At 34.1% G+C, this 25,699-nt stretch overlaps 1 protein-coding gene across 1 annotated transcript in view; it reads left to right on the plus strand.

The window, feature by feature from the left end:
• The window catches only part of THSD7A (thrombospondin type 1 domain containing 7A), a 131,525-nt gene that overhangs the window by 7,803 nt on the left and 98,023 nt on the right, over positions 1 to 25,699 (plus strand). The window contains 4 exon segments of the mRNA XM_017847066.1: positions 2,903 to 3,137; positions 7,449 to 7,564; positions 15,201 to 15,333; positions 16,569 to 16,672. Coding sequence (XP_017702555.1) covers positions 2,903 to 3,137; positions 7,449 to 7,564; positions 15,201 to 15,333; positions 16,569 to 16,672 — 588 coding nt within the window.

Genomic DNA, 25,699 nt, shown 5'->3' on the forward strand with positions numbered 1-25,699 from the left:
GGTTTTAGGGTGATTCGAAACAGGGATATTTTTTAAATTATGACTAATTTTGTCATAAGTCACATTTTATAATTTCCCCAGTACTATGGAAGTATTCCCAGAAGCCTGGAATTATACCTTTCTGTAAATAATAGATAAATTCAATATTATACCTATCAACTTTTCTACCATAAAATTGTCCCCCAAACAACATGATGCCGCTGCAATGACTAATTACTATAAACCATACTTTCAACATTGCCATCTTATTTTTATAATTAAGACCACACTGGGGCTTATTTGTGCAAGTATCCTGACATCAGACCAAAACTGCTGATGTATCTTTAATGTGCATTGGGGCAAGAAAATAAACAACCTTTATGTCTGTAAACTTAACCACTATCTCGCAGTTCCTCAACACTTTATACTGATGTTGTGGAAGTTTTTTTCTTATTTTATTTCAAAGCCAACCAGTCAATTCCAATGTCAAAAACAATTTGGAGTTTTAAGATCACATTTTAAACAGCATACTTAATAATCACAGAGAAAATAAGGTAAATCAAGAAGCATATTCTTTGTGCAAGATCAGTACTTTTACTATTAAACATAAAGACATTATTAAAATAATTATATAAAAATATATACATATATTATGTCTATAATTAGCTTGTCTGAGAGTTAAGATTGGATAAATCCAGCACTTTGAAGAATGGGTAATAGGAGAGCTTACTTATTCTCCCCAGCCCAATTAGAATGTTTTAGGATTCATTTCTATTCAAATCCTAAACTCCTTTGTGGAGGCTTCCATGGTCACAGAGCTGTGTGACAGAGGATAGGATATGAACTGTGGCAGAGTTTCCACCATCATGAAGAAGAGAACATTAATGAAATGCTGTTTAATGCAGGTTGTTCTGACGTTGAGTCTATGTTCAACACTGCATAAATGATTCTAAATTGCAGTTGAGTTAATGCAGGTTATTCTGATGTTGAGTCTATGTTCAACACTGCATAAATGATTCTAAATTGAAGTTGGGTTCTCGCATAAACTTTCTACTGATTTATTTGCTGAATAAAGGGATGTCTTTAATCATAAGGGAAGTGATACTGGAAGATCAGCTCAGGCTGTGGCCCATGGCTTTATGTTTGATTTGTATCCAAATCTCACTTCTTGAGCCATCTTCCATGTTAGGGTCGCGAGCTACTGAATTGCCTTTTCTTACTCATTTTTAACTTTTCAAAGCCTGCTTTTCTAAAATCTAAAGCCCGCCTCTTATTATTTTCAACATTTCCTCTATTTACTCTATTGCAAATATTTGTGAGGAGCACTCAGGGTTCCCACCATTCCACATTTACAACCAGTTCTTTTATATTCTAAGATGAAGTCCAGAGGCTGCATAAGTTCCAGCAGACCAAACTGTCAATAAAGTGAGTAGTAAATTCTTCTAACATCCTGCTTTTAACAATGTAAGAATTTTTGTTTTCATAATTGTCATCAGAAATAGCACAGAGTCAACAAATTGGCCTCCATAAATTCCTCATTGTCACTACGGTCACATCATGTAAGCTGTTTGGGTTCATCCATTTAATGATTTTTAGCTCATAGAACCTTTGTGAATGTAAAATAAAATGCCACCTACAAAATACTTACAATGGGGCCACCACATTTTTTAAAAGTCCAGAATAACTCTTATACCATATACTATTAATTACAAGATGCATCTGTTTTACCCTGTAACATCTCTGGAATAATTGCATCTCACATTGGAATCATTTTAAAACCTCTGTGGCCAAGTAACAGTTATGGCATAGTCATCACTGCTCGTACATGTGAACTTTGTTGTTATTCCTGGTGGAGCAATTCCATGATGCTTCTGAAAAAAAAAAAAAAAAAAAAAAAAAAAAAAAAAAAAAAAAAAACTGCTAGGACCATTTGAGGAAAGAAAATAAATCCCAGTTGCTTGCTTAAAACTCTCATTGACACCTTCTGGGGCAATTAAAAATGCTACAACATCAAAACTTAGAGATGCATATCAGTATCCTGGAAGACAATTCTGGAGACAAAAGGGGAGAACGCTTTTTAAAGAAACCCTACATCGTTGGCACTTTTGACATCACAGAAGCTGATACTGAATAGGAGGAGAATACAGACTTCAGTGGGTGTGAATTAGAAAGATTTGGATTCTGAATGTAAATAAGTTTTAGAAATACCTTTCCCTTTAATGTATGTAAAAGAGCAATATTTAAAACTAACCCATAAAAAGCTATTTCAATAAGCATACAATATAAATTGAAGTAGATCAGAAAACATTGTATCATAGTTTAATTTGCAGCCATTTCTTTTTCTTTGGGATATGTAAAATGATGGTGTATTGCACAGTCAATACAAATTAGACTTGAAGAAATATGATATTGCTACTCAGTGACCTTCCCAGTAATGCTCTGGAGCATCATGAAGTATCATTCCATGTTAATATCCCTGTTTCTAATCACCCTAAAACCTAATACATTAAATTAAGCAGCATTTCAAAAACTGTAACTAAGACTTGCAACTTTGGTAATAACATTTGAAAATACACTTCATTTTCTCCATCCACAAAGTCTCAGTACCTATGTTTCTCCTGGTCAGCAATGACATGGGCCTTGTTGTGTCTCATTTTCACTTTTTCTGGAGGGCAACAGCCTCTTTCTTTAAGGTCTTCCATAGACCCCTAAAACAAGTATGTAACTACAGAGTTTATATTTTAAGCCAGATCATGCCAACTGAGGTAAGATTAACACGTAATTTGCTTCCCTAGCAGTGCAGCTGTGTGCCAAATAAGTGGCAGATATTGTTCTTGTCAGCCATGTTAATTCCAAAGAACAGAGAATGGTAAGGTTCCTGTTGGCACCGTATCTAATCTGCTATCATTGTCCATTTTTGTAGGTGGAATTCGCTGTCCAAATAGCAGTGCTTTGCAAGAGGTACGAAGCTGTAACGAGCATCCTTGCACGGTATACCACTGGCAAACTGGTCCCTGGGGCCAGTGCATTGAGGACACCTCAGTATCGTCCTTCAACACAACTACAACTTGGAATGGGGAGGCCTCCTGCTCTGTGGGCATGCAGACAAGAAAAGTCATCTGTGTGCGAGTCAATGTGGGCCAAGTGGGACCCAAAAAGTAAGAGCTTTAGAATGACAACAGTAAATCATGTAGCCAACTGTGCAGAGGATTGGCTCAGGCTTCACTAGCTTCATGAAATGGAACATTTTGATGTTTGTCATACCTATCCTCAAGAGAGAGATTTGTTTTGAAAGTCAGCCACTGATAAAGCTGTAACAGCTTTGAGTTTTGTACTGGGGAACCATAAATTCCGTAGAAATCTATCTGGTACCTACTTTCTGTTTTATAGTAGCACTTTCTGCTTTTATTAAGCTAGGGAGACAATGAAAGAAGTGCTTGCTGTAAGCCTGGCTGATCAATAACGACAGTGTACTAAGTCCTGGCAGTGTAGGTCATCCATGACCTCCTATATACCCCTAGGCTATGGAGGCTGTCCAATCTAGCTTAATTGGGTAGAAGCCTTGTATGATCTGCCTTTCATTTCCCCCAGACAACACTACATGAAAAATACCGAAGCATACTTACTATGTCTTTCAGTGGTTAGAGTAAAAACCATTTACTTCTAAGAGAGAGCCTTGGGATAGGATGAGTGTTATTATAAGTAGAAAAACTATCAGATTCTCAGGGTGCTTATGAGTACTGTAATAACAAGGCAAACACTTTGCTGGAGGGGAGAACAAGGAACCAGAGAGTTGGCATATTATATGTGCCTTGTGAGAAGTATAAAGAAAAACAATGGCATAACTGAGCTAATCAATGCATAGAGAAAATAAATCAACTCTAAAAAAATTGAGGAGAAAACCTCTATTTTCAAAACTTAACATACTTTTAAAATTCAAATCGCCTTAGCCATGTGAGATAAGAAATGAAAATGAGTCGATTTTAGCATGGGTTTAAAAGTGGCCTCATATTTTCTAAATACTCAGCCAAGTGGTTAAATGTTGTGTGTAATCTTCAGCATGCTACCTAACTTTTATTCTGGCTAACGGTTTTCGAAATCTGTTGAAAGGATTAAATGAAAATATAATAGTAATCTAAGCACTCAATAAATGTTAGAAATTGGTTTTTTTCTTAAGAATTTCAGCTGCTCCTTAGTGTTCCAGGAAAATGAAAATAATGTCTCTGATGCGTGAAAAATTCCAGGGAAGCAAATATGAATCCCATTGTGAGATGTTTGTATCTGGCCAGGGTTCCAGATATTAGGGATAGTTTGCCCCACAATTTTTGTTTATATTGCTTGAAATTAGAAAACACAGAAAACATGCCAATGAGATTTGAATAAATTGAAAGACTATTTCACATGTTTAATAGGTAGCCTCAAACCAATATTTTAATAGAATTTATGCTAAAGCTGTGATGAATCTAACTCAGGAAATTAATATGCAGTATATTAAAATTCAAAAGTGGTAACAGCAAGAGCAGATGTCTCAAGTCCTAGAGGATTCTGCCTCTTGCTGGATCAAGAACAAAGGTAGACATACTCACTACCCAGGCACAGGACCAACCTGTTGTGATGCAGGATGAGGGTTATCGTGCTGAGCTTCTACCAGTGAGCTCATTCTGTTCCTGTTCCACGGTTAATCACGTTTCAAATGTTGCTGTTGACATTTTCCTCACTTCTATAAGCTACAAAATATTTTTCCTGAGTAATGGATGTACATATGTACAAGCCTGTATGTGAAAGAGCCTGCTGGATTAACAGCATTAAATCAGTAGGAAGGGTATCCTGAAGTCCCACATCATACTACCACAATAATTCATTAAAAATTTGCTTTGCCCTTGCAGCCTTCATTCAGTGACCTGTATACATCTATAGACTTGTTAAATCAAATGGATGCACTTTGCCTTTAAATTCTAGAAAATCAAGCAAATACTGTGAATTCAAAAGAAAATATTATTGCCTTTCTCTCTACATGCTAGGTTAAATTCAGTGAATGGTTTCCAATACTAGGTATTTGAACCAAAAAATGCAAATTGAAAATTTGCTTTAAACTTCTCTTAATAAAACAGATTACTGTGCAATGGTAAAGTCAATGTTATTGATCTTATCTATCCTCCCGGTAACAAACTTCAACTCCTATCACATCTGTTTAATTTGACCTTGAATAAGATTTGGGGGGAAATCGATTCCTTGATTTAAACTGCAAACACTAAATACAAACAGTACAAAGGATAAAAGAAGCATGTTGACTGAACCAATTGCCTTGCCAAAGGAAGTCCAAATTCATTTTATTGAATGTAATCTAGGCTGTATAATTTATCTTTGTGTGTTCATTTAACAACTTTGTTGTTTGTAATTTTGTTCTCCACAGTTAGCCAAGTATCTTGCTGTGACTATTTCTCAACTAAAACAGAATATTTGGAGGTTGTCAGTGATAACATTGTAAATTTCATTGATTTATTCAGGGCTAATATCTGAGGGGCATGCAACTGAGTAATGCTCTCTCATTGTTAAAGTTATAAAATTGCCTTATGGAACAAAAGTGCTGACAATCATAATTACTGACCAATAATCTCATAGTTCCAGAAGAATTAACTGAATTATATGTGGAGTTTTGCCATGTAATGTTCCCTGGTTAACAATGCAGGTTAAATTGTAATTCTACTGATTTACAATCTAAATTGTAATAATACATTTGCTTCTATGATTCAAATCTAAATTTATTTGTTGTCCGTGACTTTGAATAGTCATAGAAATTAGGAAAATTTCAGCTCAAGATAAATCAAAAGATTATTTTGAAATGTTGAATCTTATATATTTTAAAATTTACTTCCAAATGAACAGTAGGGTTTTGAAGTAAGAGAGGAGAGCATGGATCTGTATAATTGAATAAAGCATAATATTTATGTATGAGGAAGAAAATTTACATAATTATAATACAAAATATGTCAAAAATGAAGTATCAGCAAAATACTACAAAGAAATTATGGGAAATAGATTAGTGATGTTGATTTTTTTTACTCATAGTTTACTTCTGAAAACCTGATTACCTTACTTGACAAAAGGCAGTTTATCTGGAACTATAAAATATTTGAATTCTCTTATATAAAGTATTTTAAAATCTTATTTCCCACTGATTTGCCAATTTATTTTAGCAAGAACTATACTAGTTGTTTAGATTATTTTTTCATTGCCTGTTAGCTTACATGGCAGGGATTTATATGGTCTCAAAAGAGAATTGCTTAGGAATCAGCATAAGTTACTTGTTACTTTTAATTATATGAATGATGTTATTATATTTTGCTTTTCTAAGCTACATCTTTTTCTAGTGTTAAGGCTCATGATCAGCATTTTATCTCTAATAATAGTAGCATCAGATCATGAAAATGCAGAGAATTGGGAAATTTAAAAATTATTACTTCTCAGCCTTTTGGCTAACTAAGCTCAAGTGTAAAAAATTATATACTAAGTGTATTTTGAATAAGTACATTTAAAACCTATGCATCACCTTCCTATTATCTCTTAAGAAGTGAAAGCTTATATGAAGTTAGACATTTCAGTGTTCTTCATCCTTATCTTTCTCTTGTGTTCCCAATACATGATATGTTTTTGCTGTTATTTTAAAATGATAGTTAATTTTACTATAATTTATGTCAAGCATACAGTATTTTCTTTAAATTACTGATTTACTACCTTTATTTATATTCACTATTTTATTCCAAAAAAAAGATATTGTAGTTTATAAAACATAAAAAAGATTAAATCCCATAATTTAAAACTAGGGACTAATGGAAAAGAAAACACAAATAGATACACTAAGTAAAAGTAGGAATAAAGCAAAACTGCTTATCAGATTGATTTATACACTTTTATTATCTTATGTATTATTAAATATATAGTTCTTAATACAGTATTGTGTTTTGAGCATGTACCGTGAAAGAATACACTCCACTATAAAGTTATTCTGCACAATACATATTTGAAAAAATAAAGTGTATAATAACCTGGAAACTTATAATAGGCAAAAAGCCTATTTAGTCATACAAATATATATCATAGAATTAGATCCTTAAATTCATAATTGAAATTTTCACAAAATTTTTCTTTAAAACAGAATATAAATACTTATTAATGGAGAGATTATTATAAGAGAATAAGGTGTAAGTGTTATATTTGTTTCCAAATAGCATCATTGCTATTAGTAAATCTGCACATCTTGCCTTGAGAAGCTTTATTGAGATCCGGTTTGAAACAATCAATTTAGTTGTATAGTTCTTGCCTGTAGCAGAAAGAAAGACTCCTGGAAGTTAAATAATACAGATGAGTAAGTTGTTTTGCAATTTTAACAGTGAAAATTCTAGAGAAATTAAATTATCTGATTTTCTGCCTTACTATTGAAGCCTAATAATTTCCCTTTGCCTTTCTAGATGTCCTGAAAGCCTTCGACCTGAAACTGTAAGGCCTTGTCTGCTTCCTTGTAAGAAGGACTGTATTGTGACCCCATATAGTGACTGGACATCATGCCCCTCTTCGTGTAAAGAAGGTATGGTCTGCAGAGTTAGGAAAGCTGTTCACCTAGAAAACCCCCTTGGTAGACTTCTGAGGTCTTCTGGCCTAGCAGTGTTTGTGAGTTTTGCACAGGGCTATGTAAACCTGATTTGACATGCATGCCATAACATGTTAGTTTCCCTCTAGAAAATAACATAGCTTTAGAATCAGACAGGTGAGGTTTATGCCAAAACCTGGCTTGAAATTTCATGATATGGATTAAAGTGAAGGATTCTAAATCTTATTGTATTAATAGTGTTCACTTTCACATTAGTTCTGAAAGAATATATCATGGTTTATGTATTTTAAAATGATATACAGTGCTTTTATCAGTACACATGGCTTTCAACCTACTTAATGGCAAAAAATAACATGGGACCAGATTTGCTGCAGATTCAATTATGCAGCCCCAAGAATAGGAATAAAAGAAAGAGAAAAAATGGCCAAATTGTTTCTCTGCCAACATGTAATGTGTCATGAGGAATTTATGAATATTTATTCCCAGTTTGGCTTAGTTTTGCTTTTATTACTTACAGACAAAGACTTGTTAGTATCAAGTCAAATACTTTGATAATTATTTCTCTACCCTCTGGGACAGGGTCTTTTCTCACTGCTGATGAGAAAGGTATCAACATCCTCCAGGTGACTTATGCAATAACTGAATAAATTTTCCTGCAGTGTTACAAATGACACTGTCTCCTATTTCTTATCTTACTCAACAAATACAGATAATTTTTTCTAAATTCCCCTTATGATTTTATTTTATTCATGTTTCTTAACACTTACTAGAGAGATTCAATTAAGAGTCGACTTCTAGCTTAACAAATAACTACTTTGTCAAAATTTATTCAAATCCTTTAGGTATTATAAATTTAATAATGGGTAGTTTTACTGTATTATTATATTTTATATAGTTGAAACATGATTTTCTTTTGATGGTTTCCTATTTAATACCCTCAAAATATCAAATAAAATTAAACACAAACTGAGAAGTGATCGAAAATTATTATTGCTTTTAATTTATTTTTTAAGACAGTCTCTTGCTCTGTCATCCAGGCTGGAGTACAGTGGCTCAAGCTCAGCCCTTTGCAACCTCAGCCTCCGGGATTCAAGCAATTTTCGTGCCTCAGCCTCCCAAGTAACCAAGACTATAGGCACACGCCATCACGCCTGGCTAATTTCTGTATTTTTAGTAGAGATGGGTTTTTGCCATTTTGGCCAGGCTGGTCTAGAACTCCTGGCTTCAAGTGATCCACCCATCTCAGCCTCCCAAAGTGCTGAGATTACAGGCATAAGCCACTGCAAATATTTTTATTTAGGAGTCTTTTAGTGAATTTAAATAGCTTTGGCAAATTAAAAGGAGTTATAAACATTAACTTTTATAAACATATTAATGCCATAAACTTGCTATGCAATGTCATTGCATGACATTTTAATCCAGATTTTCTTTTCTTATTCCTTTATTTTTTTTAAGCTGAATAACATTGGTCACAGTTGGCAATAGAAATATACTTTCTTATAGATTAATATTTTACCTATGATGGCAATTATACGTGGCAATTGTTATTAATTAATTCAATTAAAAAGCATTATTAATTACATAGAATTAACACACATAAATTTTATTGATGCCTTTATACTTGATCTTTTGTGTTTATATAGAATATGCTCATTTATTAATTCCAAAACATGTGCAGTTACATTTATAACCAAATTGTTAATAGTCTAAAAATAAATTTAAGTTGAAAATTTTGAGAGCTGCAAAGACTTTGCCTTTCCCTTTATTTTGGATATTTCTTTATTTTTTGTAATTACTTCCTTTTAAAAAGTTGATTTGATCTAAAGTTTTCAAAAGGAAGTAAGTTTTAAAAGACAGAAAATATTTATTAAATTTTCTAGAATATCACTATAAGAGTGAGAACAAATTTTCTCTTGTCTTTAGACCTTTATTTGAAAATAATTTTGTATTGGAATGTATCCAGGAATTAGGAACCATTTTAATAGCCTATAAATTTTTTTCTTAAGTTCTTGAAAACACATTTGTGATTTTGTTATGTATTATATACATCTGGAAAGGAAAGAAAAAATAGAGGTTTTTTACTCATAAGAAACCACACTTGAAAAGAAAATAACATGATTTTAAATTTGTGATTTTACAGTATGAAGAAAATGATTTACTCTTTGCTATTTGATCATTTATAAAATAAAAAATGTAAAACTGTGAAAACTCACATAAAGCACTTAAAAAAACTTCTTAGCAGATAGATGAGAATGAATAGATTGTGAATGCTACACAGGTCTTAACTGAGTCAGTACTTATTTGTGTATATATGTATAAATACTTATTTGCTGATTTCTGTATATAACTAGCACACTAATGGTCGTGTAGAGAAATCACAGTCCCAGACATCAAGGAAGCTTTTAATTGCATTTAACATATAGAACTCTTCTGCACAGCCTAGATAATGTAAGACTTGCATGGTTCAATAACAAAATTTAATGGTAAAACAGAAAGAGCTCTAAGGAAGGGAATAGAATGATCATGTCAGAACAAATATATTAAGGAAAATCATATTGAAAAGGAGGTGCAAGAGATTTTCTTGAAAGATGGACCACATGAAAGAATTCCAAGTGAGGATTAGAGACATCAGGAAAGCCTTAAATGACCATGAGAAAGATGTGATTTTGGAACGACCAGCCCACTGGAACCCAAGATGTGAAGGAAACTTTCCCAGAAGAGACTGAATATGAGAGACCATGTGTTCCAGTTGGTGCAGTGGTAGAAGGGCTAGAGGATGTAAAGGAATGAGAAGCTGAATCGTGTTGTGTATGTAGGTAGTGCTGTGGGTCTGGGTGATGACGAATGACCTGGAGCTGGGGAGGGCTCATTTCTTGTGATGAGTGACTGGCATGTGAGGCATAATGGGTTTAGTTGGGTTGGTCTCTTGGGAGAAGGTAGGAAACCTCTGTAAGTAAAAATGCATAGTACCACTAGGATACTATTCTCTCCTGGTGTTCCTGGGATGGTGGTGGCAAAGGAGTGCAAAAATGCCAACTCAGGAATCGGCTCTCTTGGAAGCAAGAGGGTCTCTAAGAGGCAGAGCGGTGTTTCCCTGAACACAGGTCATGTCATCCAGAGCAAGCAATGAGTGCTGACTGTTTTATTTGGCAGCTCATGTTGCTTCTCCTAGAACAAAAGGTTTTCGGAAACCCTAAACCTAGGCACTCTGATTTTAAAAGAATCACTACAATGGTGTATTGAGGAAATAAAAATTTTTTAAAGACTGGGGAGTGATAGAAGGGGTCATTGTTGGATAGCAGTGCCAAGATGCTTTGTGCTCTAGAAGAAGCTTTTTCTGTTTTGCCTGTAGACTGCTGTAACTGAGAATAAAGAGACAATGGTGTTATAGAAAGCTAGCCTTTTGTTGTGAAGAAAATAAAGCAATGGCATGAGGTTAGTTTTTTTCATTATTTGGTAAGAAATGGAAATAATCCAAGTATCATTTTGAAATTATACCAATTTACACACACTATTTAAAAATGCTAAACAAAGTTGAATGTTCAAAGAGAGGTAATAGCAACAGAAAATTAATTCAAACATAGGGTGGTTCTTTTTACTTAATTCTGCGAGTAAAGTCTAAATTTTACAAGGGTGTTGGGCTTATTAAAATGTGGGACTACCCTTCTTTTTAAAATCACTTTAAAAAAGTAAAATACACAATACTATTGCAGAAAATAAAATAGAATAGCAGGATTCCGGGAAGAACTAAAAGAGTTGTTTGAAATGTTATTCAGCCTTCTTCTAAAATATCCCTTGAAAAATCAATGCTGACAAAGATCAGTATTAAGTGGAACGTAGTTTAATCCTCAGACCAGTACACTTGCTAATGTATTTTCAAATTTTGTAAATTTTGACAAAGGGCACTTTAAAAGTAGAAATAATTTATGCACATAAATTATTTGTACCTCTAATTTTAAAAAATCAATACATTTGATCAAATAATGTACTTAATTGCTCAAATTCTGTTTGCTCCTTTTTTTCTCACTGCATTTATTGTGTTGAAAGATAGAAGGAATATTGCAGAGGCTTATTCCTCATGTCCTGAATCATTAGAACACTAGAATTACCACCAAAGATCTGAATACTACCTTTACATTTTGCTTCTTGCATGAAACGTTTCCCTTTCAATTTTCTGTTACTGTGCTGCTCCAACCTGCAATCCATCCCATATCCAGTTTAATGAATCAGTTTTGCCTGTCTTTTAAATCTTTTTCATCAAGTAATTTCTCTGGTGAAATTTATTTTGAATGTGTTAAGATATCTGAAAAATGTTATAACTGTGTGAGAGATTACATACCTTCTGAATCTCGGTACCCCATCATCACATAATTATTTGCTAGATGTACAATCTGTTTTTTCCATTCCTACCCTGGATAGGCATTTTTAAGCACAAACATCACAGGCAGGTGCCCTTATTTTTCCCATACTTATTATTTCCAGTGAAAACAAAATGATAGCTTATTTTTATTAATCCTCAATGCACAGCATTGGTACCCACACGCTTACCATTATAAAGGAATAGGTAGAAAGAAATAGAAGATGCTAACTAATAATCCAGTTGAGAAGATGTGAAATAAATGTGTTTGTGCATTAGCAAATATTTATTAAGCACTTACTATGTGTGACTCTTAGGTAGAAAACACACAGATGAATAGAAACACTGCAAATATATCAACTACATATAATAAAATGAGCCTAAATACAAGCAGGGGACGATGAAAGGTATAAAATTCCAAAATTGCCAACTCAAGTTATTAGTGAGGAAACTTTCATTTTTCACTTTCAATGTATGATGTATAGCTTCCTTTTTTTCTGCTCTCTGATTTGAGGGCTCTATAACCTGGCAGAGCTCTACAGCGCTGTAACTTTGAGTGCACAAGCAATTTCTTAACTGCAATCTGAGAAGAAACAGACCTCCCAATGGGTAAAAACATGGATGTCATGACACTTCCTGTGTAACCCCATTAAACTTCTTCTCTGGGTGTCATAGCTTTGAAGAGTTCCACTTTAATCAGTTCACAATCTCTATCCTGTGGGCTGTGCCAGGTTAAGGAATATGAACTTTTCATAAGAATAAATGGATTGCCACTCTGGAATCCATTAAGGACATGAAAAGAGTCATCATAGTCTTAAATATCTAGTACTAATTTGTGGAGTTTGTGATGAGAAGGTGTTAAGAGAATGTTTCAGAAATGTATTCTAAGTGACATTTTTTCTTTCAAATCAACAAACAAAATAGAATTGAAACATTAATGTTCAATTGAGCTGCTTCCTCAAGTAAAACAGCCCTAGCTATGCACCAAGTGCCACCTAGATAGTTAATAACTAGGAGCTTTAGTCTATGAGGTGCCACTAATGCTGAATTCATTGCCTCCACCAGTCCCCAGATCCCTTGGTCTTAATCCTGTGTCTGTTCTCTCTCTGCAGATTGGAGAGTAATTGCCTCTAAGAACTTTGACCAACTGGGAAACAAAAACCCATTTGAGCCCTTTACATCTTACCTCCCCGTTAAAAAACAAGCAAACAGAAACCTCCCTGCTTCCCCAAGCTAAACAAATGATGAGTCTGATTATTTAGTTTGTATACTTTTAAAAAAAGAAAAAAAAACAATAGAAATTGTAAAAGAAGGGCAAAGCCAGACAGTGAATAGGGGAGGGGGTAAAAGGAAGAGGGAGAGAAAAATTATGCTAGAAAATCAAAGCTGAGGCAAGCTCCTGCAATTGAGAAGAAAATTAGCTCTGAGATTCTGGTGACCATAGCAAAAAATAGAACTACAATGGATTCTTAACAGATTGTCAAGGGAAACAAAATTTTCCCTAGCTCTGAATTATGAAAGGAATTTATCACCTGGGCCTTAAAATACAGGTCATTTGGACAATATAATAGATGGAGACTGCATTAGCAATTTATTAAAAGTCCTATTGACATTTCTTAGATCTTCCCTAGGTAAATTATACTTAACATGTAAAAGTTGCAGCTGGCATTCAAACTACTGTTACAGTTAAAAGTCCATGACAATATTTTCAAATACTTTAATTCTGTGCTGCCCAATGCTTCTAGCCCCCAATTCCCTACTCCATTACCTGTAGTATCCCGCTTATTCATTAAAATAGTTATGCCATCATTAATAGTACAGATTACACCCCACGATGGGAATAATAATTCTAAAAAGTTATATGTAAGACCAGAATCTTAAATTGGGATAGGTCATACAAGGTCATGTATTACAGTAGATTTCAAACCTGGCCCTTCATCCCAAATACATGGCAAGATTTTTAAATATCATATTCCCAAACCCAGCTTCCAGATTCTGATTTAGTAGTTCAGGGTATAGGCCCAGAAATTTGTTGTTGTTGTTAAAGAGATTCTCCTATGAAGTCAGGTATTTAGGAATCACTAATCTGATCCATTCTCCCATCCAATACAGAAATCCTCTCTAAACATGGCGGTGAGTCAGTTGCCCAGACCATGCCGAAGAATATCCTTGACTTAATGAGAAAGGGTATTCTCTTATGGGAATGTTCTAATCATCAAATCATACTTTCTCCACCACCACCATATCTTTTAAAAAGGTTTCATTTGGTTTCTGATTAAATGTTAATTGTTAGGAGCTGCTAATCCTTTAAAATATTTCTGTTCCTATAGTCTATGTATCCAATATTTGAAGATCTTCCAAATAATGAAAATGCATCAGGAGGATTCTATTAACGTAATTCTTGAGAGAATTATTTAGTAAGTAAAACCCTGTGCCATGCAGCTATTCATCCTTAAAGTGTATGTAATGTTAGTTGAAATACATTTTATTAAGGTTGGCAAGTTGTATACACTATATGATCTTATACTAAAAGATTTTTGAATCCTTACATCAGTCGTACTGTCAAGTCGATGTCTTTATTGAAAGTATATCTTAATTTTTTCCATTTTTAACATACTTTAGAGTTTCTTATTTATAGTAGTTAGTGCTATTTTGACTGCTTCTCTAAAAAGTCTGTGTCTGCCTCTAAGAAACCACTTTCATTTTACTACTTAGATCCCTAATGTTTAGAGTGCGACCTGAATTGAAGATCTTAGACTGTTTAACATGAATAATAAATGACCAGAATAATTCACAAGTTATGCATTTCAAATTAAATGAATAACAAATAAAATTTCACATTATAGCACTGAATTTAAGATTCATTACATGTGTATGAGTCCCATGTGATAAACAGGGCTAGGCAAAATAGCATGAAAATAAATTTAAGGTAGAGGAAAATAAATTAATTAGATCTGTCATATTCCTCAAGGGAAAGAATTATACAAAAGAGCAATTACTTTGTAACTGCACCTTAGGAAGTCTAATTGACTGCGGAACTGTTTTCTCCACTCTTCACTTTTTCTCTATTTTCAAATAGGAGTTGATTGGGTTTTCGATATAAATGGTCTTTGGAAATGTTTAGACCAGGTAAAGCCTCTCAGGGATGTCAAAGCACATGTAGCTGGAGGTAATGTAATTTCTTCACACAGACTAGTATTTAGAGGTTATCTTATCAGTGTAAAGTACAGAGGTTAAAAGACTGCTTCATTGCAGGGGACTCCAGTATCAGGAAGCAGTCTAGGCATCGGGTCATCATTCAACTGCCAGCCAACGGGGGCCGAGACTGCACAGAGCCCCTCTATGAAGAGAAGGCCTGCGAGGCACCTCAAGTGTGCCAAAGTTACAGGTAGGGTTAGAGAAATGTATCAAGAGGGAGGAGCTGAACAAATACGTCAACTCCACATTCTTTCCTAGGATAAGGAAAGGAAGTCAACACTGTTCCTTCCACAGACTTAATGGAGTTGGGATGTTTATGGCTGTAGCTGCCATTCTTGTCTTCAGGAGAGCTGCTCTGCTGCTGAAATGATGTACAAGGAACAAATACTTGTATAAATTTCCAAGGTGTAGTGTTAGCTCCAGTAGTTTGGGGAAATGTCTTATGTTGATATAACATATAAGAAATGCTGAAAAGTGATTAATAATTATGAAACATGTATGCTTTAGGAAGCAATTCTTTTTCACTTAGAAGAATAGCCTAAGCATTTCTCCCCTGCTCCAAAGAGCACCTGTTCTCATAAATGCTCACATTCTGGCTCAGGAAATGACATCTGTATTTCAATGATGCTTAGATGTTCTGTTCATTTGTGATCACCTTAAGTAAAATTATAGTTATTAAAGCTATATATCATCTTGATAATTTATTAGAGAAATTTTACTTCCTCATGATTAAGACAGAAATTATCTAATAGAAATCTGACGTAGTATACATTTGCAGTCCCAACAGCAAATGAGGTATTATGGCATCAATTAATGAAAAGTGTAATCACAAAATAAATATTTAAGATGACATTGCCAAATTTGCCATCTTAATATATGAGTCTTTAGTTCTGAGATGACAAATACTATAATTGTGTGCTTACACCATGAACATTGACAACTACTGGTTCAAACTTATTTATTTTTGGAATTTGTTTTTGTAAAGCATATTATAATTATAGTTGCTGAGATACTCCTACAATGCTACCCAGAAGAGCACTATACAAAAGACTCATGAATTGAATACAGTTTCATAACTTGAATAAAATAAATATACTTTATTTAAATGGCATACATCACTTCTGGGGCCATCTGGTGCATTTGTTGGCAGTCCTAATCATTAAAAAGTCTAAATGTTCTCTGTAGAGTCCTGTAGAACTTGACAATGATGTGTTCTTGTCTTCACTGCCAGAGAAAGTACTTTTATATTTAATGTTACTTCTTCTAAAGCCTAGGTGGAGATCTAAATTAAATTTAGATAGAACTGAGCATTGTTAAATAAATTTCTGTTTGCAGTGGTCAAAGTCGTGCTTCCATGCTGCTGTGTCTCTGATTTGCCTGGCATTTTTGCTTCTTCTCCATTGGGCTTCTGTTCTTGTCTTGTAGGTGGAAGACTCACAAATGGCGCAGATGCCAATTAGTCCCTTGGAGCGTGCAACAAGACAGCCCTGGAGCACAGGAAGGCTGTGGGCCTGGGCGACAGGCAAGAGGTGGGAGGCGCCATTTCACAGTTCATTTCTCCAGCATCACTAGTTTAACCACTGTTTTGATGCATTTGTCACTTGGACACCATGCTTAGCAAACAGAGAAAAGCAGATATAAATCTGCTCTGAGCCATTCCACAAAACATCAGTACATGGAAACTTGTCTTTTTACACTGTTCCCGATGTTCTTTGGCATTAGCTCATAACTAACTCTTGAATTTTTCTCATATTTATATCTGAAAGAAAGTCAGGCCAAGCTTTCAGTTATGACATAGATGGTACACTGAAGCTTTTTTGTTTGTTTGTTTGTTTGTTTGTTGTTAGATTAAGGTATTCCATAGCATTTTGCTTGCCACCTTAATAAGCAATAAGATTCTTACCTCCTTGCCTATATGCATTATATATGTGCATACATACAATGTAATAGAATTAGTTAACTTTTTCAGAAGTTCTCAGAATGACATCTCTGTCATTTTCATGGCTATCCACAATTCTGTTCATATTCAGTACTGATTTTTAAATGGTAGACTTATTTACTTAACTGCAGTCTGCACCACTAAATAACATGGAATCTTGCGGAAATGGGTAATGAGAATGTTCAAGCTTGCCATCATTATTTACTAGATATTATAGGGAATATATAAACTCAAGATTTGGAGTATGTTGTTTCTTCCAGACATAGCAAATTCAGTCTTTAAAGAGTACATGATTATGTTTACTCATATTGACTTAAAGCATACAGCTCCTGCTGTATATTTAAAACGTAGCACAATACATAATTGAATATGTAAGCAACTTCAATTTATAAAAAACATATTTTGCTCTCCCATGTGTACTTATGTATTTCATGTTGATACAAAAATTTGAACATATAGAGCAGAATTCCAGTTTTTGCTGATTTGATCTGGGACTTCATTTTCTATAGAGTGGAAAACTGCCTTTTAAGAAAAAAAAGTTTCTATTTTGTAAAAGAAAAAAACTATTTTATAATCTTCCTTTTAGAAGTCCTCATCTGAAACATAAAACTTAGTTTCTAATAATCTTAAATTCCTAGTTGCAGTAGATTTTAGGATTTCTTTTATTTACATAATTCTCATTATGTATCTCCCACCATCAACTTTGGGTAAAACGTAACTGTGACTCCCTTTACAGTTAGAGAGACTTAGGTGTAAAGAACTGAAAGTCATTCTCCTCCATTTCAAATCCTTCTTTTTTTTTTTTTTTTTTTTTTTTTNGAGCAGAATTCCAGTTTTTGCTGATTTGATCTGGGACTTCATTTTCTATAGAGTGGAAAACTGCCTTTTTAAGAAAAAAAAGTTTCTATTTTGTAAAAGAAAAAAACTATTTTTATAATCTTCCTTTTAGAAGTCCTCATCTGAAACATAAAACTTAGTTTCTAATAATCTTAAATTCCTAGTTGCAGTAGATTTTAGGATTTCTTTTATTTACATAATTCTCATTATGTATCTCCCACCATCAACTTTGGGTAAAACGTAACTGTGACTCCCTTTACAGTTAGAGAGACTTAGGTGTAAAGAACTGAAAGTCTTTTTCCCCCTTTTTAAATCTTTTTTTTTTTTTTTTTTTTTTTTTTTTTTGAGACAGAGTCTCGCTGTGTCGCCCAGGCTGGAGTGCAGTGGCCCGATCTCAGCTCACTGCAAGCTCCGCCTCCCGGGTTCCCGCCATTCTCCCGCCTCAGCCTCCGAGTAGCTGGGACTACAGGCGCCCGCCACCGCGCCCGGCTAATTTTTTGTATTTTAGTAGAGACGGGGTTTCACCGTGTTAGCCAGGAGGGTCTCGATCTCCTGACCTCGTGATCCGCCCGCCTCGGCCTCCCAAAGTGCTGGGATTACAGGCTTGAGCCACCGCGCCCGGCCTTCAAATCCTTCTTTAAGAAATTGAGTGATATGAGATTTTCTTGTCATGCCCTACTAACTCCTTCTTGAATCAAGCATAGATTTGCATATATTTGGGGTTCTATATAGAATTTATAATGAAAATGAGCATGAGTTTGGGAATCAGGAAACAAAAGTTTTAGTCTCCGTTCTTTTACTTATACAATGTGTCTTACTCATCCCTTCAGCTTTCTGGACCTCAGTTTATTTAGATTAAAAAAAGAGGGGTTTGGACCAACTGATGTTTTAGGATTATTCGAATTTTCATAGTAGATGCACAAACAATACCCAGAGATCAAAATGTGAAATAAAATTAGGTAAAGCAGATGAAAGCCATATTTTTATAAAACACCACTGGAGGAAATACAAGATATAGTAGAAGCAACACAAGTGTGAAAACAGCCTCAGTTCCAAACGATGACGTATAAGCTGCACAACCTTGGATGACTCATTTCCTCCCTTTAAGGCTAAGAACACAAAAGCCTTACAGCAGTTGGCACATGTTGTCTTCATTAAATGTTCATGTCTTCCCTCTTCCTGTTTGTTCATAACCCAAGTGAATGTATGCATATGGGCCTTTTGGGTTTTGACACACAATTTGCACAAAAGCTATTTTTTCTGTGATTACCAGCAAACTTTGCATTTCCAAATCGGAAAACTGTTCATTCTTCATCCTGAGTGGCCACCTTGTATTGAATACTTGTTACTCACTCCCTCTGTGATAAAAGGGTCTTAGCGTCTTCAGTGTGTGACTTTCTCCTATCTTTCTGATTGTTCCATTTGTGATTTCCTATTACTGGTGTCTCTTTCTCTGCCTGTACTTACATAGTGCTTCCTAATCTTGGCATACTTGTCAAACAACTTGCTGTACCTCAGCAATCTTATCCATTTTCAGGATATCTGGGAAGTGAAAGTTGCATTATAGCAAGTGATATCTTCATAAATATATTTAGAACAATCCCTTTAACTTCCATATGAAGACAGTCTTTTTATTGCCTTAGTAGATGAAAGACTGATTTTTCATACAGCTTATATTTCTATAGAAACATGAAATGGAGAAAATGAAGAGTGTAGAAGTATCTTTTACTAATTGCAAGAAGACAAAATTTTCTTCCTTTGATGGTCATGGCTGTTTTCAGAACTCCACATTATTAACCTGCCAAGTTCTTGCTATTTTCATCTTTGTCCTTACTTATGTGGTCAGAGACTTAAATAAAAAAATGAACTTGTGCTATTTTTTTCTTTGTAATCTCAATTTTATTAGGAAATACATGTTTAATATTATCATTACAAGTGTCATCATGTTGCAATTTGAACATTTTGAAACATAGATAATTAAAATAGTAAATGAATATAATTCATCCATTGAGGAAAGTCATAGCTAACATTTATGATGTAAAATAAACTTATTTACTATATTAATTATATAACTTATTATTTTGAAATGCTATTTACTTAAAAAAATGTAATAAAATTCATTGAGAAAATATAAATAGGATTCTCTGGGGATTTAGTCTGCAAAAAAAAGGACAAAAGGAAGAAAGGAAGGAAGGAAAGTAGGAAGGAAGGAGAAAAGGAAGAAGTGAAGAAGGAGGAGATAGAAAAACATATGTTCTAACTCCATTTGGCAAAAGTAGAACTCTTGTGTTCTTACGAGGTAAACCTTTTTTTCGAGTGTCCAAATTCCTAAAACATCCAAACCAAGAATTCAAAATAAAATGAATTACAAAAATGAAAACTATTAAATGTCATGTTATTAAAAACAAAACTGCCCTATTTGGTCAAGGTGTACTATCATGTTGTAAGCTACGGTGTTGTCATTAAAAGTTCCATGGTATCACAATGGCCATGTTCCAAAGAAAGGACAGAGAGGTGAGGATTGTAACAGTTTGTGGTGATAGGGAGATTGTGAGCATTCTTGACTTGACATACTTGGCAGATAACTGTTTTAGAATGCTGAATTGGAAAATACAAATATATATTAAATATATTTCTTATAACATATACATTGTATCTCATTCTCTTATCTCTAAAACAGAAGGAAAAAATATTTATAAAATGATGAAGGTAAATCAAGAGAAAGAGAAAAGTTTCCGTGGACTTGTGCTATTTTTTATGACAAAAAATATTTCTATAGTAAACATTGAAACAATCAACAAAGACTATAGAGAAGCTACTCTCTGTCCCCTCTAGCATATCAGAATTTCTCATTTCAATTACTCATTCCACTGTTACTGCATTCAGAAGACTGTAGAAAAAGCTATAAATGTTAGGAAAGAATGAAGATCTTTAAACCAGACAGCTTCTATTTTTTAGGGAAATTAGATCAATGTTAATGCCACCTAACAAGTAAGAATTAAAAACTGAAACTTACCAATTGCAAAGCCAGTCATTTGAAGCTGAAGAGTGAGGAAAGACTTAAAGTATGGGTTGGGACTTGACTTGTACCATAATATTAGAAAAGTAGGGAGGATAAAAGAATACAAAATAAGATGAATTCTATAAGCTAAGTGTTTGAGGTAAGAAAAACAAAAACATTAAATGTGTTCACAGAAAAGTAGGTAGATTGGGCTCTGAAGCTGTGATCTGGAGCCTAGGGTGATTTTCTGGAAGGCTATAAATGTCAAGATGAGTATTTTACACCTTGTTTGATAAGTGGTATGAGCAAGGACCTGATGAAAGCAGTGTTTTATCTGTTAGCGTGTACAGAATAAATTAGAAAGATAAGACACTTGGACCTGAATGCCAGCTAGCGTGCTGCTGTAGCAATGCAAGGTTAAAGTCGTAGAAACAACAGTAATATAAAATAGGCAAAAATAAATAAATTGTGGACATATGATAGAGGGAAATATTTTGGGGACTTAGTAGCAGACAATAGAAGAGAGGTAAAAATAAAAGAGTCGAAGTTGATCGTATGATTCTTTAAGTCCAACATTTTTAGTGTAAGAATAGTTTCATTGGTGAAAATTCTAGGTCTAAAAGTAGAGCTAATTTTGGAAAGTGTATTTTATACATTTTATATTTGAAGCCATGGCAGGATTAGCAAAGTAGAAATAACCAGGTATACACTTGAAATGTAGAAACGTAGTTGTAGAGATAGCGTAGGATGGAAGATGGAAATTTGGGTAACATTTCCATAGAGTGAATTGCTGAAGTTATAAAAAAGCTTAAGATCTCTAAAATGCAACTTGTATTATATATATGAGTAAAAGTGATTATACCTTATCATTAATGGATTTCTTTTTTCTCTAAAAAGTTTGCATTTGTAGATTCTTTAAGCATTTCTTTTAAAGTATTTAACTTAAATGTTACTAACTTGAAATTATCGTGTCTTTGTACTCCCACTTGAATAATATCATGTAACTAAGATATGAGATAGCTAACTTTACCATTGTCTGATTCTAGAGATAGAAATGTTTACTGCATGGCTCTTATCAATCTATTTGTCCATACCAGGAGCCAGCAAATTATATGGCCTGCGAGCCAAATCCGGCCCGCAGCCTGTTTTTTGTAATTAGTTGTATCGGAACACAGCTACAGCCATTTTTTTTACATATTGCCTATGGCTGCTTTCATGATACAAGGGAAAATTGAATAGTTGTGACAGACCATATGGCCTACAAAGCGAAAAACGTGTACCATGTAGTCTTTTACAGAAAAAAAATTGCTGACCCTTGATGTAAAACCAAAAACCATGTGACCAATGATGTAGTCATAAATTCTAATAATACTGAATATTCGTTACCCAATAGGATCAGAAAATCCCTAGAATTTATCTTGTCACTTGGGAAGATGTACACAAATTCAATTCAGCAATAAAAGAAACATTTTATACTTATGAAAGTAGCAGATTTTAAAGACTGGGACGATAGTAAAATATCTGCCTTTAAGGATGAAATTGCAGCATTCTTTTTGGGGGAGGTTAGGAATAAAATGTTGACTCTAAGAACTTCAGTAGTAAAAAATAAAATTAAAAAGGGGCTAAAGGTGAAACCAGAAAATACATGGGCTAAGGAAGACAAGAGAGAAAAATATTCCAGGCCTCAAAATTCCTTTGTCTAGAGCATGATCAATTATACCCAAAAGTTGGATATTCAGAGTCAATTTATTAAGTACACATAGAAAAGAGAGAATGTGTGTCTCATATAATAGGTATCATTCAGCACAACACTTAAAAGGTTACCCATTATGATTCAGTTCTTCTCCAGTGTCTGGAGCCTTCCATATTAATAGAAAAATATAACACAAATTCCTTTTTATCACCTTAATAGCCACACCTCCTAGGCCCACACCTACTTTTAACCACCTGTTAACAATAAAATAAAGTGGCCTTTATAGACAGACTTTCTTTTTTACTATTAATACTATTAATAGCGGAATTTTTCCAGTTGGAGGAACTATCTGTGATGACATGTTTCAAAAGATTTGGGAAGCAATTATGTTCCCAGAGTCTCTTTAAAAATTGTAAACTGTTAACTACTTATAATCTCAGCACTGACATTCACTCTAAAGCAAATTTGTGAAAATCATCCTTATTCAGAAATGAGTTAAAATAACACAGGAATGAGAATATAGAGTCTCTTCTAATCAAGTTAATGCAGTCTTGATAAAAATCTATATCTTGTTTATGTCAAAACTATATGAAAAGTTTTTCTGATCTATTATATTAGAGTACAAAGTGCTTTAAAAGAAAATTTATATATTCCTGAAAGTTTGAAAAGCATATAGGAATTTTTTTTATGACCCAATTCCTTTACATTTGAAATGAAAAGTGACATAATGGTGAAGCAGAATTTTGTATCAGTTATTCCCAGAATCACCAGTAATTTTTGCCCAATCTTCTCTAAATTGGATTAGCTACTCTGCTACATAATGAGTATTTTAAGTTTATCAAGTATTTCTATAGAAACATTAGAAATCTTTTATAAAACAAATGCTTAAAATGTTGTATTGATAGTTTTATCAGGCTTCTTGGGCTTCTATAACAAAACACTTTAGATCAAGTAGCTTAAACAAAAATTTATTTCTCACAGTTCTGGTGCATGTGAAAGTCAAGGTGCCAGCCAATTTGGTTCCTGGCAAAGGCCTATTTCCTGACTTGCAAACAGCCATCTTCTCCTTGTGTCTTTACATGGCAGAGAAGGAACAAGGAGGAGAGAAAAAGCAAGTGGAGTGAGAGAGAGAGAGAAAGTGCACTCAGGTCTCATCTGAGAAGGGCACTAATCCCATCATAAGAACTTCACACTCATGACCTCATCTTCAAATACCACCATCATGTTGACAACTTCAACATGAGGATCTGAGGGAGACACAACTCAGTATATAGCAGTAGTGCAGGATCCATACTTTTAAATAAAATTCCTATCATCTTAGTGTAGAGAACTGTATGTTTGTTAATATTATGCTCTTTCAGAAAGCTGTGAAAACAGGTAACTGACATTTCTAAAATCCAATCCAAACTTTCTGAATATAATTCAATATAATACATTCTCTCATAAAATAAATATTTATTGAATGCATGCTACGTATTTCACATTGCCTTCATGGTACTAGGCCCAGCCTCTTGAGATATTAAAAATGTATAACAAATAGATTCAGTTACCTTAGTATGGTAGAAAATATACTATAGGTATACATGACTTGGGTTACAAGTCATAATAATACATTAGTAGTGTATATACACAATAATCACTGAAGAATTGAAAAAGATATAACCACTGATAGGGCATAGTGAAAGAGAAACAGCATTTAAATATAGGATGACTCAAGCAAAAAGGCAAGAAGTAAAATCTTTATGTTTAAGAACCGCTCATTGACCAGTCTGCCTAGGGTTCCTGTGAGTGAGTTAGAGGCAAGGGGCAAGGATAGTTTTTGTTTGTTTGTTTGTTTTCATTAAAAGTGGGAAGCAGTGAAGGATTTTACAAGGCTTTGGGTATTGAGAATGTTATATTCCAGGAAATTTTGTATAATGGCGTAAGAACTAAAAGAGAGGAAAAAAATTTTAAAGAAGACATTGACAGGATTTGGCAACTTTAAAACTTGAATCATTCTTAAATCTCATATGGAAATTTTAAAGAATCTTAGAAATAGGCATTTTCCCTATAAAATCGTCAATAAAAGAGAAATGCAAATAACATGAAATATGGCCATATTTCATTTTAACTTTTAAGTGAATAGACAGCTTATATTTTCTTCATGCTATTCAAGTCACTGGTGTATAAATTTTAATAGAACTATAACCTCCAGTCTCTTTTCTCCCTGTTCATATTTATACAGTTCAGATGATATTTAGAAGGCCAAATTATTGGTCAGTGGCTATATAATTGAAACCTAGCCATAATAACTGTAGATAGAATTGCCATTAAATTTGCATTAGAAATAAAATATATGACCATAATGTCAATTTTGGATGCTTTGTTTATTCTTTTCTTTACAACTGTCCTAAGAAACAATGTCAGTAACTACTTCTTAGATGTGTATCATTCCAGTGTTTATTACTTCGTGACATGTTTCTACCAAGAGTAGAATTTTTAAAAGTTGCAAAGATTCAAGGTAGACATATCATATAAATGACTGCAAATTTGCTCTTGCTCAATCTCCATGTTGATGATCATGCCAAGTGTACTTGCTATAGATTAGATGGAACTAGGGTTAATATTTTCCAGGGTCTACCTTGTCTAGCCTAATCTAGCAGCCCCTTTGTTTTCTTGCCTGCCAAACAACACCTGTTGAAATGTCACTGGTCACTAAGATCTGACATCAGTCTTTTTTTTTTTTTTTTTGAGACAGAGTCTTGCTCTGTTGCCCAGGCTGGACTGCAGTGGCGCAATCTAGTCTCACTGCAAGCTCTGCCTCCCGGGTTCACTCCATTCTCCTGCCTCAGCCTCCCGAGTAGCTGGGACTACAGGTGCCTGCCACCACACCCGGCTAATTCTTTGTATTTTTAGTAGAGTCGGGGTTTCACCATGTTAGCCAGGATGATCTCGATCTCCTGACCTCATGATCCACCACCTCGATCTCCCAAAGTGCTGTGATTACAAGCGTGAGCCACCGCGCCTGGCCTGACATCAGTCTCTTTAGATGAAAGCCAACATAATTTGGATGCATTCTCAAATCTAGACCACAAAAAAGAAAAATA

This window comes from Rhinopithecus bieti, unplaced genomic scaffold, assembly GCF_001698545.2.
Source record: "Rhinopithecus bieti isolate Rb0 unplaced genomic scaffold, ASM169854v2 scaffold_28090, whole genome shotgun sequence".
Classification (NCBI taxonomy): Eukaryota; Metazoa; Chordata; class Mammalia; order Primates; family Cercopithecidae; genus Rhinopithecus; species Rhinopithecus bieti.